Source organism: Lontra canadensis, unplaced genomic scaffold, assembly GCF_010015895.1.
Source record: "Lontra canadensis isolate GAN:19392208 unplaced genomic scaffold, GSC_riverotter_1.0 scaffold48, whole genome shotgun sequence".
Classification (NCBI taxonomy): Eukaryota; Metazoa; Chordata; class Mammalia; order Carnivora; family Mustelidae; genus Lontra; species Lontra canadensis.
Window position 1 is genome coordinate 1,602,203 of NW_022631042.1, and position 14,304 is coordinate 1,616,506.

The 14,304-nt window shown below is 38.0% G+C and overlaps 1 protein-coding gene across 3 annotated transcripts in view; it reads left to right on the forward strand.

The window, feature by feature from the left end:
• Positions 1-14,304, forward strand: part of SEMA3D (semaphorin 3D) — a 202,364-nt gene that overhangs the window by 175,135 nt on the left and 12,925 nt on the right. For all 3 annotated transcript variants that reach the window (XM_032873233.1, XM_032873235.1, XM_032873234.1), the window contains exons 13-16: positions 580-668; positions 2,733-2,774; positions 5,737-5,894; positions 8,269-8,333. In XM_032873233.1, the coding sequence (XP_032729124.1) occupies positions 580-668; positions 2,733-2,774; positions 5,737-5,894; positions 8,269-8,333 (354 nt within the window). The remainder of the gene's footprint in view (positions 1-579; positions 669-2,732; positions 2,775-5,736; positions 5,895-8,268; positions 8,334-14,304) is intronic.

Sequence of the window (14,304 nt, forward strand, 5' to 3'; positions counted from 1 at the left end):
ATTGTAGATGGCTCCAGTGATTTCTCTATCATTTGTTAACATGACTTAAAAAGGTATATATCCTACCTTTCATGGTAAGTTGGATATAAGTACTGAATAAATACATCTTATGCTGAAAGAGAAAAAAAATTTATTTTAGTGTATTTGCACCTTTCAAATTAAGTTACAAAAAGGTCATTCCACTTTAGTTATAATTTCAACCTATATTTATATATTTATATATATGTCTCTTATATATAACTATTTATGTTTATATAAACCAATATTTATATATTATATAATACATATATTATATATACATATATGAGACATATATATTCCTTTGGCTAGGAATGTTCTTCAAGTATACATCTTTTAATATATTCTTTATAAGTATGTGTTTTATGAGCCAGAAACTATCATGTTTTGGAAGGAGAGAATCCCATCCATTAAACTTCCTTCTTGCATGCTTTATTTAATCCGACTTCTTGAGAGGCATTGAAAAAAAATGAGGGAAACAATGTGAGGGTTGCTGGGTATATACTTACAGCCAAACACTGAAGTCGAAACAGCTGGATCATAGGTAATGTATTTTTTCAGACATTGGGACAGTCCTCAAAGTGGTCAGCATTTCAAAGGAGAAGTGGAATATGGAAGAAGTAGTATTGGAGGAGTTGCAGATATTCAAGGTAAGATAATCCAGAGTTCCAGAAGAGACGACGAAACTTAACAACACTTGGTTTAGAACATTATGTTTAAATACACTGTCACTTTTCCTGGAGAAGTTTGTGCACTTAGCTCCTTTATTTTCCTTTTCCTTAGGCAATGGAAAAAAGTTGTAAAAGCAACTGAGAATGGGACTCCCCTTTCCCTGTGGAATACCACTAAATTCAGGGCTCCTGGGATTGCCCCTCATTACTTTATTCTCTAAGCATATGGTCAGACAAATCACCCCAGTAGATGAAATCTGGGGGTCTCTTTGACTATCCAGATGCTTTTCTACTTCATAAATTTTACTTTTCAATTTTTCCTCAATTGAATTTCAGAAAACTGGAAGAGTGTATAAATCACAGGTCCCTACTTTTCTGTAAGGAATTTTTTTTTTTTTTAAGTTGCAAGAGAGTAAGTCTTCATTCTTTATGTATGCTACATTCCCCTAAAGAGTTAGTACATCTAAAATAATAGTTTTCCAGATTTGGGGAATGTCTGACTTTTTGGGAGGGGGAATTAAATTTTGTGTTCCTTTTATTTTTTAGGAAACTTTTTAAAATTATGTTAATCACCATACAGTACATCATTGGTTTTTGATGTAGTGTTCCATGATTCATTGTTTGCATATAACACCTAGTGCTCCATGCAATACATGCCCTCCTTAATACCCATCCCCAGGCTCACCCATCCCCCCACCCCCCTCCCTTCTAAAACTCAACATTTGTTTCCCAGAAACCATAATCTTTTAACAGTGCATTTGAACTGTGGTGTTCTTTTTGGACATTCGGTAACATTTAGTTTAAAATTATTTTCTGAGAATAACATTAGAAGTAAAATTTTATTTCTGAGAGGAGCCTGTAAAAAATATGTTGTTCCTTTCATAGCATTGTGTTGAGAGAGTTCATTAAATTGGGCTGTTTCCCTGTGAACACCTACCTCTTTAAAATGGGGAAGAACCCTCCACGGGGAGGAAAGCGAAGTAATTAACATGCTGAATTCCACAGGATCCTGTTTACATTGTGATGATAATAGTGGTCAAGGAGTTAACTAGAACAAGATCTGCTATGTGGCATCTACCAAAAACCAAGTCCTGGGTGGTTCCTGAGGAAGAAGCTGATGTCAAATATAAGCGTGAACCCAGAAGCCAAAAATATAACTCCAACAATACATAGGGCACTTTAGAATAAGGTTTACGTGGTCAAGAGGAATTGTTCAGATTCCACCATTAAGATTAAATAATGTTTTCTTCATTAAAAAAAAAAAGGTACTGGATAGAACTTTCTCATTTTAACATCTTTCTGTCATTTTTTATGTATTTTCTTAAACTTTTGGTATTTGCTTCTATTTATCAGTTTGAAAAAACTGACCAGTGAAACATGAATGAGTAATAAATAGATTGGTAGATGATAAACAGATGAAAAATTTTTGAAACTTGCCATCCTTTAGTTGGGTAACTTTTGTGTTCATGTTTCTAATTTTCTATTGAATGCACAAAGCCATAATTTCTACAAATAAAGCTAACATTAGTTCACATCACAAAATCACGTGCATCAGTAGCTTGCAGTGCTCCAGAAAGAACCATGCTCATCAGCAAGGAGCACTGTAACTCTTCAGAACTCTGCTACTTAAACAAGCTTTTGAACTACCCATCTAAGGAAGAGCAGAATGCGGGAATAAATAATTATGGAGATGTTCTTGTCAACGCCTCTTTGAATTATATGGAAGCAGTTAAGATAAGCAGATTTAGAAAGAGAAGTCTTATGGGTAACTGGGAGCGATTTTTCAATGCGGAGTATTTCTTCATACATTTAGGTAATTTTTCTGGAATAAGATACTTTAAAATACCTATTATGATCATTTCTATTAAGGTGGAATTTACAACACATAGAAAGGAAATAGCAAACATTCATATCCTTTTCCGCCCTGTGTAACAGACCCTTGAAGTTTACTTCAGTGATCTTTGGTACATGATAAAACAACATATTGGCTACTATAAAAGACATTAATAATTATCTTTATTAACATTTGACTTCTTTTTTCAGCACTCATCAATCATCTTGAACATGGAGCTGTCTCTGAAGCAGGTACTTTCTAATTTTTGTGTAAAAAATAGCCACAAAAGCAACAAGTTGCTCGAATTCAAGTTCACTGTAAGGAAAATCTACTGAAGTTGGAAGTTAAATTGTAAATAATGTAAAAAGCTCTAGATTATTTGTTTCTTTTTTAACCCATTAGAGGCCATTGTTTCAGTCTTGCCTTAGTTAAAGTAGAACCAAATAGCATTAAGTGAATGATATATTCTCCACTTCCCTTGGCTCTTGAAAACTGAGCTCACTGTCTTTGTCTCTTGAGGATGTGTTTCTGTCAAGGCCATAAGAAATTCATGTAGAACACCAGCCCTAATCACTAAAAATGATTTTTAATCAGGGAATCTAGAAGTTAGACTATGGATGGTGGTGGTGAAGAGTCCAAGAGTCAACCTCCAGCCTTCCACTTAGTACCTGTCTCTTGGAATCAAGTTCCTTAATGAAAGCGAAGTTAGGGAAATAAAATCCACCTCCTGACGAATGGATGCTGCATGCAAAATTCTAAACAGAGAGTTGCTACATTGTGAGTGGGAAGTAAGAGGTAGGTAATAATAATAACAATAATGATATTAGATTCCGCAGTTCTCAGGATACTCCAAATCTTAATTGTTTCAAAAGTTCAGACTTGCATTAGGCTAAGAAAGCTATGGCCCCATGTGTTGAACCATAAGGCATTGCTAACATTGTCTTAATCTCCTGTGCCTCGTTGTGATACAGAGGTTATTAGGGACAAGATCTAAATAGGTTTCTTCTTTGGTCTTTTCCATTAATTTGTCCATGCAACATTTAGTTCTTGAAAGCCTACTTCTGTCCTTGGAGGGTATAGAAATGAATGGCTGGCATAGTCCTTAACTTCCGAAAGCTCACAGTGGAGCCAGGAGATGAAGGAGGAGCACGCTGACAGTGCAGAGCAATAGTGGAAGCACATACTGGGGGAACACGAGGGTGTCTACGAAGGAGCTAGGAGGAGCAGAGGAAGACAGCACGGAGAAGACACATGTACCCGAACTATGAAGGATGTTTCCATTAGCCAAATAAATTCAGAGGGTGGGATGAGGAAGCCTATGTCAAGGGGAGGAGGAGAACATCTGGAAAGTTGTGAAGAGTGAGAGACCTTGGCTTCTTCTAATAAGCTGGTGGACACTTAGAGCAAAGGGCATATGTGTATGCAGGAGACAAGGAGGCTAGAAATGAATCTGGGATTATAAGAGGGAGGAGATTAGGGACATCCTTCTATATCCTCCTAAGAAGTTTAAAAATTTTATCTAAGGACAATGAAAACTTTAAAGATTTTCAGCAGGAATGTGTTGGGATAAGATTTTCCTCTTAGGAGGGTCCATGTGGTGTGCCATGATGGAGGACAGACTGAGTCCTGGGGTTGAAAACAAGGCTGAAGCCAGGGGGAATACGAGGACACTTAGAAGTAATCCAGGAAAGAAATGATAAGGTGGTGGCAGTGGCAGAGGCAGAGGAGAGGAAGAGAAGTGAAGGGCTCTGTGTAAGAGAATAGAAAGGATACGGTGGCTGACCGAGAGAGGCGGACCCAGGGACAACTGCTCCCTTTGTGTCCTGGATGACCTAGGAGGTGCCTCTCACCAAAGCAGGATAGCGGGGCTAGATTGAGGGCAATCAATAAGTCCACCTCAATGTTGTTTTCAAATGGCGCTGACTGTGGACAATAAGAAAGGCAAAGGAATGAGGATAGAAAAGAAGGGACACCTAATGTGTTTTGTTTTGTTTTGTTTTGATGGAGAGAGAGCAAGAGAAGGACCAGAAGCAGGGAGAGTGGGAGAGGGAAAAGCAGGCTTCTCCCTGGGCAGGCAGCCCTTTGCGGGGCTCGATCCCAGAACCCTGGGATCATGACCTGAGCTGAAGGCACACACTTAACGACTGAGCCACGAAGGCACCCCCTAACATTTGATGCAAAGAAAGGAATCATCAACGGAAACCAAAGTCTTAAGCAGAAGTAAAGACAGAGAACAAGAAAAAGTGAAGGGAGTTTCAAGGAAGGTGTCATTCTTGGCATCAAACACCATAGAGAATTTAAGTAAAGCAGACATTGGACAAGGGGGCATTGCATTTAGCAACAGGGAAGTCCTAGCTAACATTGTCATGGTTTGGAGAAGTATAAGACATGTTTCAGCAGGCTGAGTACATATATGGTGTTTATGTCAATATTTATTACTCAGGTCTTTCCCCCTTGTTCAATGTTTGACATGGTCCAGGAGTATTGACCATGACTTCACCAAAGGCACAGACTCTGGCTTATTCCACTCTATCATCTGTCTCCCTGCCTCCTCCAGCACATACACTCTACATAGCAGTGCATTCTTCTCAGGGCTTATTTTCAAAATGTGATTTTGTTTTTAGGATCCCGTAGCCTTTCATTCGTGATGTAGCATCTTTCGAACTTCCTTAATACTTTCTTCACAGTGATACCAAATATTTTCTCTTCCTCTTATAACCCATTTTCCTTCAGGGATCAGTAAATACTTCATTAGCAAGTGAGATGGTTCAAACCACAAGGAGGTTTTACAAATCCCTTTCCAGTCATCTCTCATGTCGGAGGCCATGGCAGAGGAAGACCCTCAGTGTTGCCTGAAACATCTGTGCTTGATATAATCTACCAAAGCATATTTTCAACCATTGAGAAAGAACTTGACGTCTTAATTCCTCAGTCTAACAGCTGGCTTTTGACCTTCTTAAATTACTCCAAGGTTAGCCTAGCCCTAGAATGCTGTCCATTTCAGTGTCAACGTCATCCAACCACCAGCCTTGCTGGAGTAGAAGCGATTGACTTATCCTCGTCTTGGTTATGTTTCTACACAAGGGCTTATGTTCTGTACAAGGGATACCCAAGAAGACAGATTTAGGTCTGTGGTGTGGTATTCAAGAAAGGAAAGTTCTTAAGACTGGTCTGAAAGATGCTTCCAATTCATTTGTCTTGCCTGATTTGTAGCAACAATTGTACATTGGTTCCCGCGATGGATTGGTTCAGCTCTCCTTGCACAGATGCGACACGTATGGGAAAGCCTGTGCAGACTGTTGTCTGGCCAGAGACCCCTACTGTGCCTGGGATGGAAATGCATGCTCTCGATACGCACCCACTTCAAAAAGGTAAGAGGCACATCGAGTTAAGGGATAGCCTTCTTTTCTACACAGTGAATATCTCACACGCATCCCTCATCTTACAGTTTCACGAGAAAATAGATAGGAAACATGGTGTACGGTAGGAATATTACAATTCCGTGTTGTTTTACACTTGTGCATAAAACTCAGTGTGGAAGGAGAATAAAATAGAATGTTCTGAAGTTCTGAAATGGGGAACTTTAGAAGTTCAGATCAATCGTTTATATTCTTTTCCCTTCTCTATGTTAAATACCGTTACAAGTTTGTTTTCCTCGACTACTTTGCTCTTGCTTACATTCCTCCCTTCTTCTCTTATTTTTAAAATATGTATATATTTAGCCTTACTGTTTTGCAAATAAAGTTTGAATATATGCGTTTGTAGAAGTGTGGATTAGACACAGCCCACAGCACATCGCAGTGACTTGATACAATTTTATTTCTACTACAGTAACTCTAACTTGGTCAGCTTCTGCCACTCAGAACTACTTAAATGTCAAAATGTTGCTCTGCTGTTTGCTGCTCATTGCTTTATGTGCTCTTAAAAATCATGCTATTTCGAGCCAACAAGACACACATGGGCAAAAGCACTGCAAAGCCATTCAAGCACTGATCTGGTTTCAGCACTGTTTTCAACAGCGAAATAATTGGAAAGAACCTGAATGCCATCAATATGACTGATGCTGGCTAAATGTATTACGATTACAATTTTTAAAATGTGTATTCTAGTAACATTTTTTTCTTTAGTATTGTTCAAAGTGTATTTCTCCTCTATGTAAAATGTCAGCAAATTGTATATGGTGGGGTTTTGTTTGTTTGTTTTTGTTTTTTTATCTTTAGGTCTGTAGTAACAACATATGATAACAGGTGAGCATAGGTTAGTCCCATTAGTGCATACACACTTGTTTCTTATTTGACAAATCAGTCAAATTTCAAATTCCAGGAATCACAGATTAAATGTAGAGTACAACAGCAGGTACTGCTTAAAATTAGGAGATATTTTATACTCCCTGAAAATTTTACATTAGATGTGTATGGAGAGATACTATTATTACAAGTCAAAAGTAAAAAAAAAAAAACATTTCATTATAGTTTTTGGCTAAGAATATACTTATGATAGGGAGTCCTTAGGGAATAGTTTTCTTTTCTAGAAGCTAAAAAACAAGAGTGCTCATTAGTTGGTAATGAACCTTCAGTTTGATGAATTGTCCCTGTTTCTTAAGAAGCCAAGATTTAAAAACATTCTTGACCTTATGTACCTTATGCCATCATAATTTTTCTTCTTATATTTCCCAAGACTGTATCTCTGATCTTTCAGACATGCCGCTGTGATATTTTCCCTTACCTTAACATAACGTGCACATGAGCCAAAAAAATGTACATGATAGATGAATCTTGTACGGGGTTATCACCTGATCAGCACTGCCCTGAAGGGACACCCTAGATGTTGCCGAGTTTACTGTGACTTTTATAGTTTCCAAAGTGCCGACATCAAACAGCCAAAGCCAATGAAAATATATTGTAAGAACGTAAGACTTCCATAACATTGATGTAGCAGCTTTTTCTTTTTTTATGTAATAGCTATTGTTTTAAGGAAAATATGGGACAATAATGAACAACACCACTATTTATTATTATCATTATCTCTACTCTCTGAAAAATAATGTGAACAAGCTCTTGGCAGATGGGTGTGACTTTGGGCCGCTCCTGCCATATCGAACTTGTACTTCCATCTGCACTGACAATATTTAACTAGTTGCTTAATCAAATCTATGTAACAGTGAATCTTCATAGGGTAAAGAGTTGTGTATTTTTGTTTACTTCCCTGCCCACTAACTAAAGCTCTTATATCTTACTACTTTCCCATTGACTGATGGAAAAAAAAAAAGAGGGTAGGGAGAGTTGCCCCTGCTGGATGTATCTGAAACCTGGATTATATTTATAGTTGACCTGTTCGACTTAATGATTTGTCTAAAGTCAGAGGAGCACTGGGTGTTATATGCAACTAATGGATCATTGAACACTACATCAAAAACTAATGACGTACTACACATTGGCTAACTGAACATAATAAATAAATAAATAAATAAATAAACAAAATAAATAAATAAACAAACAAGTAAATAAATAAATAAAATAAAGGTCTAGTCAACTTATTTCCAAAACAGGATTCACTCTCTTAGGACTCTATTGTTAGTAGTATTTGAAGTACAATAAGAATGATGGGAATATTGCCCTGTATTTAAATTGAGCCGTAATACAAGAGTAGTTCTGCTCTGCCACTGTTATTAGTGTTAGATGCAGACTTTATATATTACCGGCTCTCAGGCTTGATGTTCTAAACCATTTAATCCCTTTTCCATAGGCGAGCTAGACGGCAAGATGTGAAGTATGGAGACCCAATCACCCAGTGCTGGGACATAGAAGACAGTAAGTATAGCTTTAATATGCTTTTCTCCCATTTAAAACTTTAAGCCTAGTCTTTGTGTGTCTTTTTATTGTATGACTTAAAATATCTACTGTATAGGAAGCTCTTATTTTATATAATGGGTATGTTCTGGAAAAGCAACAGGAGATTTTATAAATCAACCCCCTGTCTACATGCCTAAGTGAATAATCCTTTGTTATATCATTATTTGTTTCATATGTCTTTTAAAATTCCTGTCTTTTTTTTTTTGTACTTTTTACTGCCTTATCCATTCTTGTAAAGTTTAGAAACTGCTAATAAAGACAAAACAGGATATAGTCCAAAACATATAGACATTTAGGATAAACTCAGAGACCCTCTCAGAAAAGTTTTGAGAATGTAGGCACTTGTTAGAAAGTTAGCCTATGCATTGTTTGAGCTCATTATTAACTCATGGTTTCGTTCAATCCGTAAATGTTTATTAAGTGACTTCCATGTGCATGTAATTGTCCTGGTTGTACACTTTGGGACAAAGAAACTCCTTCGAGAGCTTAAGATTCTTTGGGGAGATGTCATAAAGCACAATTAGTGAAATGGGAGTTTAACAAAGAGAGTGATCACCAGAGGCTGTATTGTTCAGAGAAAATTTCATGGAAGATCTTGAGAGTCTGAGTACAAACAGGACAGAGTGGAGAATAGAAAGACTTCTGTCGAGTCTGATAACAGAGAAAAAAACTCTGAGTATATATTCCAAAGCTTTGGTTGCTTTCCACTGTCAAGCTCTACCTTCAGATAGAAAGTGTATGCGCTTGCCTGTGCGCACGCACGCACGCACACGCGCGCATATGTGCACACGCGCGTGCACACACAGCTGAATGCTTCCTCACATGGTTAGTGACCACCCCAGCACCGAACGAACAACCCAAACTTCGTAGTCTATAACTGGTAGCCTGAAAGTTTTGTAGTTTAAAAACAAAACATTATTTATCATTCATAATTTCACTCCAGGAAAATAAGCTCCGGTCCAACATCGTATGTTCGACTCCCCGTTCTAATGTGTGGGTGACTCCCCGTCATGTCCAGTGTTTCATTTAGCAGTCATTGCCGTGTGCTCTGATTCGGTTTTTCATTCGCACACGTGAGATTTGTCAGGAACCATTATGGGTATTGAGGATACACCAGTGAATAAAAACAAAACAACCCTCGCATCCCTGGAAATTCTGTTCACGTTGTGTTAGGGGAAGGAAAGGCAGGAAACTTAAAAACAAGTACAATATATTCTGTCAGATAGTGATAACTGTCGTAAAGAAAGTGACAGAAAGCAGTTCCTGCGGAGGGTGGAGACAATTGACTCATCATATCCTGTTCCTGCTATAAGCCACCACACCCAGCTTTGCTCACTGGCAGCTCACCGTCATCATCACTGCCCCTGATCGATTTTTTTGTCAGGGTCTCCAGCAGTTTCCACCTTGCCGGATCCAATGGCCAATTTTTGGTTCTCATTTTTACTTCATGTCCAACTCCCTCCTCCTTGAAACACAGTCTTCGTTTGACTTCCATGCAGGCACGTCCTAGAAACAGTCCTTATGGTCCCATGAGAGCTGAGTGCTTATTATTTAGGAATTTTGTGAGCTGGTTTTAAGCCATCCGTGGCTTGATTTCAGGTGTAGTGGTAGTTTTTGCAGTAGGAAAATGAACAAGAACTACTAATCAGGGCTATTTGTTTTCAAAGAGATGTGTCCCAGCACCCTTAGCCTTCATGGCCCTACATCCTTTTGGTTTTCCCCCTACTGTACAGGCTGTCCTTCTGAGGGTTCTTCAACTGTCTTTTCCATCCCACCATCTAAACCGAAAATCTCTGCCTCTTCACTGCCTAACGCCATCAATTTCAATAGGATCTGAGGCAATTCCCTCCCAAATCCAGAGTTCAGTTCTAAACCCTCTCCTATGTGCAGACTTGTATGACTTGCATTCCCAGCCAAGAGCCCCTCTTAGATATCTAATAAACATCCCAAATTATATCTGAGAAAGAATTTGTGTTTTTTCCTAGACTTTATTGTTCTGCAGACCTTCCCATATTAATAAATAGTACTCCCATTCACTCAACTGCTTAGGGACAAAAGCAGCTAGGTGTCATCTTTTTATTTTTCTCTTCCTTTCACATCCTAGTACTAACCTCTCAGTAAGTCCCTATAGCCCTGTGGCTGTGTCTGCTCCTACTTCTCATTCCTTGCGTACATGTCCACTTAACCCAAACCCCCACCACACCTCTCCCAAAGCTGTTTATTTGGTTCCCCTGCTTCCATACTTACACCTGGCCAGTCTCCGTTCCACTTGGTAGCCTGAATGACCTTTCCAAAAACTTCAGCTTCTAAGAACAATTAGAAGAAAATCCACAGCCTTTACCATGGCCTCCAGACTCTGCTTACTCTAGCTCCTGGCATGTGCTCTGAGCCCCTCTCGCGGTCGCTGTTACATGGCTCACTCACCGGCTTTCTCTTTCTCAAAAGCCCCAGCCTCATTCTGGCTGCAATTAGACTTGAACTTGTTTCCTCTGTACCTGAAGAACTCTTTAGGTACTGTGTCCGCATAGCTCCATCTTCACACCATTTAATTTTATGGTTAAAATGTTCATTTCTCAGAGACAACTCTTCTGACCATCCTGTCTGAAATACCTTTCTCCCCATTCTACCGCCTACTCTCTGATCAGCTTTATTTTTACTTGTAGGGCACAGCATGCCCAAATGCTATATTCTTTATCGATTTCATTCACTTGGTGATTTTGTCTCTGTCCCTGAACGTATACTGTGCCATAGGCACACAAGAATGTTTGGGTAGTGCATGGTAAAGGGAAGCAAGACAAATTTTAAAGCACGCGAAGCACCAATAATTAAAGCAAAGACAAATTTTAAAGCATGCGAAGCACCAATAATTAAAGTCAGAAAGACCTCACAAAGGTTTGGCTAAGTTTGTGAGTTTATGTGTACTCTGCAGCTTATAAGGAGTTGTTTCATATTTCTAAGACAAAGCATTTTTTAAAAAAAATAGAATTGACACCTGTAGAAGAGAAGCCAAAGACAGAGAATCAACTGTGGGAATTAAAGTAAAAGGTATGAGGGTATTTACAAACTATTTGCAATCTTAAGGAGATTTTTTGGTTAAGTTATAACTGACATATAACATATTAGTTTCAAGGATATAACAATAATGATTGGATATTTGTATACATTGCGAAATAATCACAATAGGTGTAGTTAGCATCCCTCACCACACATAGTTGCAGAAAGAATTGTTTCCTTGTGATGAGAACCTTTAAGGGGTCCTCTCTCGGCAACTTTGAAATATGCAATACCATATAATTAACTATAGCCATCGTGCTATATATTACATCTCCGGGACTTACGCCTTTTGACCCCCTTCGCCCATTTTGCCCACCTTCCACCTCCTGCTTCAGGCATCTGCCAATCTGTTCTCTGTATTTGTGAGCTCAGTCTTTTTGTTTGTTTATTTTTAGATTCTGTATATAAATGAGATCATGTGGTATTTTTCTCTCTCTGACTTCACTTAGACTAATGTCCTCAAGACCCATCCCTGTTGTCACAAATGGCAAGATTTTCTTCTTCTTTATGACCAAAAAATATTCCATTGTGTAGCTATCTACCACATCTTCTTGATCCATTCATAATTGATGGCACCCACTGCTGTTTTCATATCTTGGCTATTGTAAGTAATGCTGTAGTGAACATGGAGCGATACATCTTTTTGAGTTAGTGTTTTTATTTTATTTTTTTCAGGTAAATACCTAGAAATGGAATTGCTAGATCATATGTTAGTTACATTTATCATTTTTTGAGGAACCTCTAAATTGTTTTCTACAGTGGGTGCACTAATATACATTCCCACCAGCAGTGCACAAGTGTTTCCTTTTCTCCACATCCTCGCCAACACTTCTTATTTCTTATCTTTTAGACAATAGCCAGTCTGACAGATAGGAGGAGACACGTCACCGCGGCTTTGATTTGCATTTCCCTGATGATGAGGCCTGCCGAGCATCTTTTCATGTACCTATTAGCCATCTGTTGTGTTTTCTTTGGAAAAATGTTTATTCAGTTCCCCTGCTCATTTTTAATTGGATTATTTGGGGAGTTTTGCTACGTAGTTGCATGAATTATTTATATAATTTTTATGTTAAGCTCTTATCAGATATATGATTTGTAAATATTTCCTCCCACTTAGTAGATTGACATTTCATTTTGTTGATGGCTTTCTTTGCTGTGCAAAAGCTTTTTAGCTGGGTGTACTCTTACTTGTTTATTTCTGTTCGTGTTGCTTGTACTCGGTTATCAAGTTAAAAAAATCATCAGTAAGATCAGTGTCAAGGAATTTACTGCCTATATTTTCTTCTGGGAGTCTTATGGTTTCAAGTCTTACATTTACGACTAAAATCCATTTTGAGTTAATTTTTGTGTGTGGTGTAAGATAGTGGTCCAGTTTCATTGTTTAACATTTGGCTGTCCAGTTTTCCCAACAACATTTGTGGAAGGGAAGTCCTTTTCTTATTGTATATTCTTGACTCCATTGTTGTGAAATATTTGGCTATCTACATGTAGGTTGATTCCTGAAACTCTCTATTTAATGTTCTATTGATCTGTGCCTATTTTTATGCCAATACCATACTGTTTTAATTACTATAGTTTTCTAATATGGTTTGAAATCAGGGAGTGTGATACCTCCAGCTTTGTTCTTCTTTATCAAAGATTGCCTTGGCTGTTCGGAGTCTTTTATGATTCCATCCAAATTTTAGGATGGTTTAGTCTTCTGTGAAAAATGTCATTTGAATTTTGATCGTGATTGCATTGAATTTGTAGATTGCTTTGAGTAGTATGGACATTTGGCAATATTAATTCCTTTAATCCATGAGCGTGAAATTCCTTTTCATTTACTTGTGCCTTATTCTGTTTCTTTAATGAATGCTTTATAGTTCTTAGTGTGTAGGTGTTTCACATCCTTAGTTAAGTTTATGCCTAGATATTTATTCTTTTTGATGGAATTGTAAATGAGATTGTTAAAAATGGGAACTGTAAAACTCAGAAATGAAACGAAGATTATTGGTAACAACAATGAATTCATTGCTTGTCAAACTGATATCATGAGGACTTTGTGTCAAGGGGCCACTGTTTTTACTTATTGGATAAAGAATTCCACATATTCAGCTATTTCACTTCTCTCCTTGATTTCACTAATGTAGATTTTACTGACTTGACCGGTTCTTTGCTTGAATCAGTCTAATTGAGTTTCTCTCCAGTCCTGGCCCCATCACCTTACAATCAGCCTGCAAACTCCCTGCTTTGTTCAGGAGCTCTTTTTTCTCAGGAGAATGGCATCTGTTGCTATGAAATAATGCGTGTCTTTCTCTTCCGTGATTGACACTGCGATCTTTCTGTGCATTAGGAATTTATTAACTGTGAAAATCATAGATATAATCTGTTGAATTGGCAGGGATCATGGATATCTTACAAGTTTCAAATGGAATCCACACATTTTGAAGGTTAGAGGAGGTTAATTCATAATGGTGTCAGCACGCCTGACTTAATCATTGCTGGTAAAACACAAACAAGTTCAAAAGAAGTTTCTTCAAAGGAAAGTCTAACTATTGGATAAATGTGCATTCATGCCATTTGCTGATAATTTTGTCTGCTTACATTTAGGATTCATAGAGGTCCCTTAAGCCTTACTCTTCGTTTATGCCTAAAATGCTAAGTAGGCCCATCTGCAGAATTGAGACATCTGAATATATGATGAAAAAGTGCATGTTTGGGCCAGGCTGAACAGCCGTCATTTTTTATTTGATCAAATTTGAGCTACAGATCTTAGATCACACATGGGACACAGCCTTTGGCTACTCTGGATGGAATGTATTTCAGATGGTGCAGTTGATTTAGGAGAATAAGGTGTCTGAGACACTGTTCCTTTAGCATCCCATTAACTGTCTTA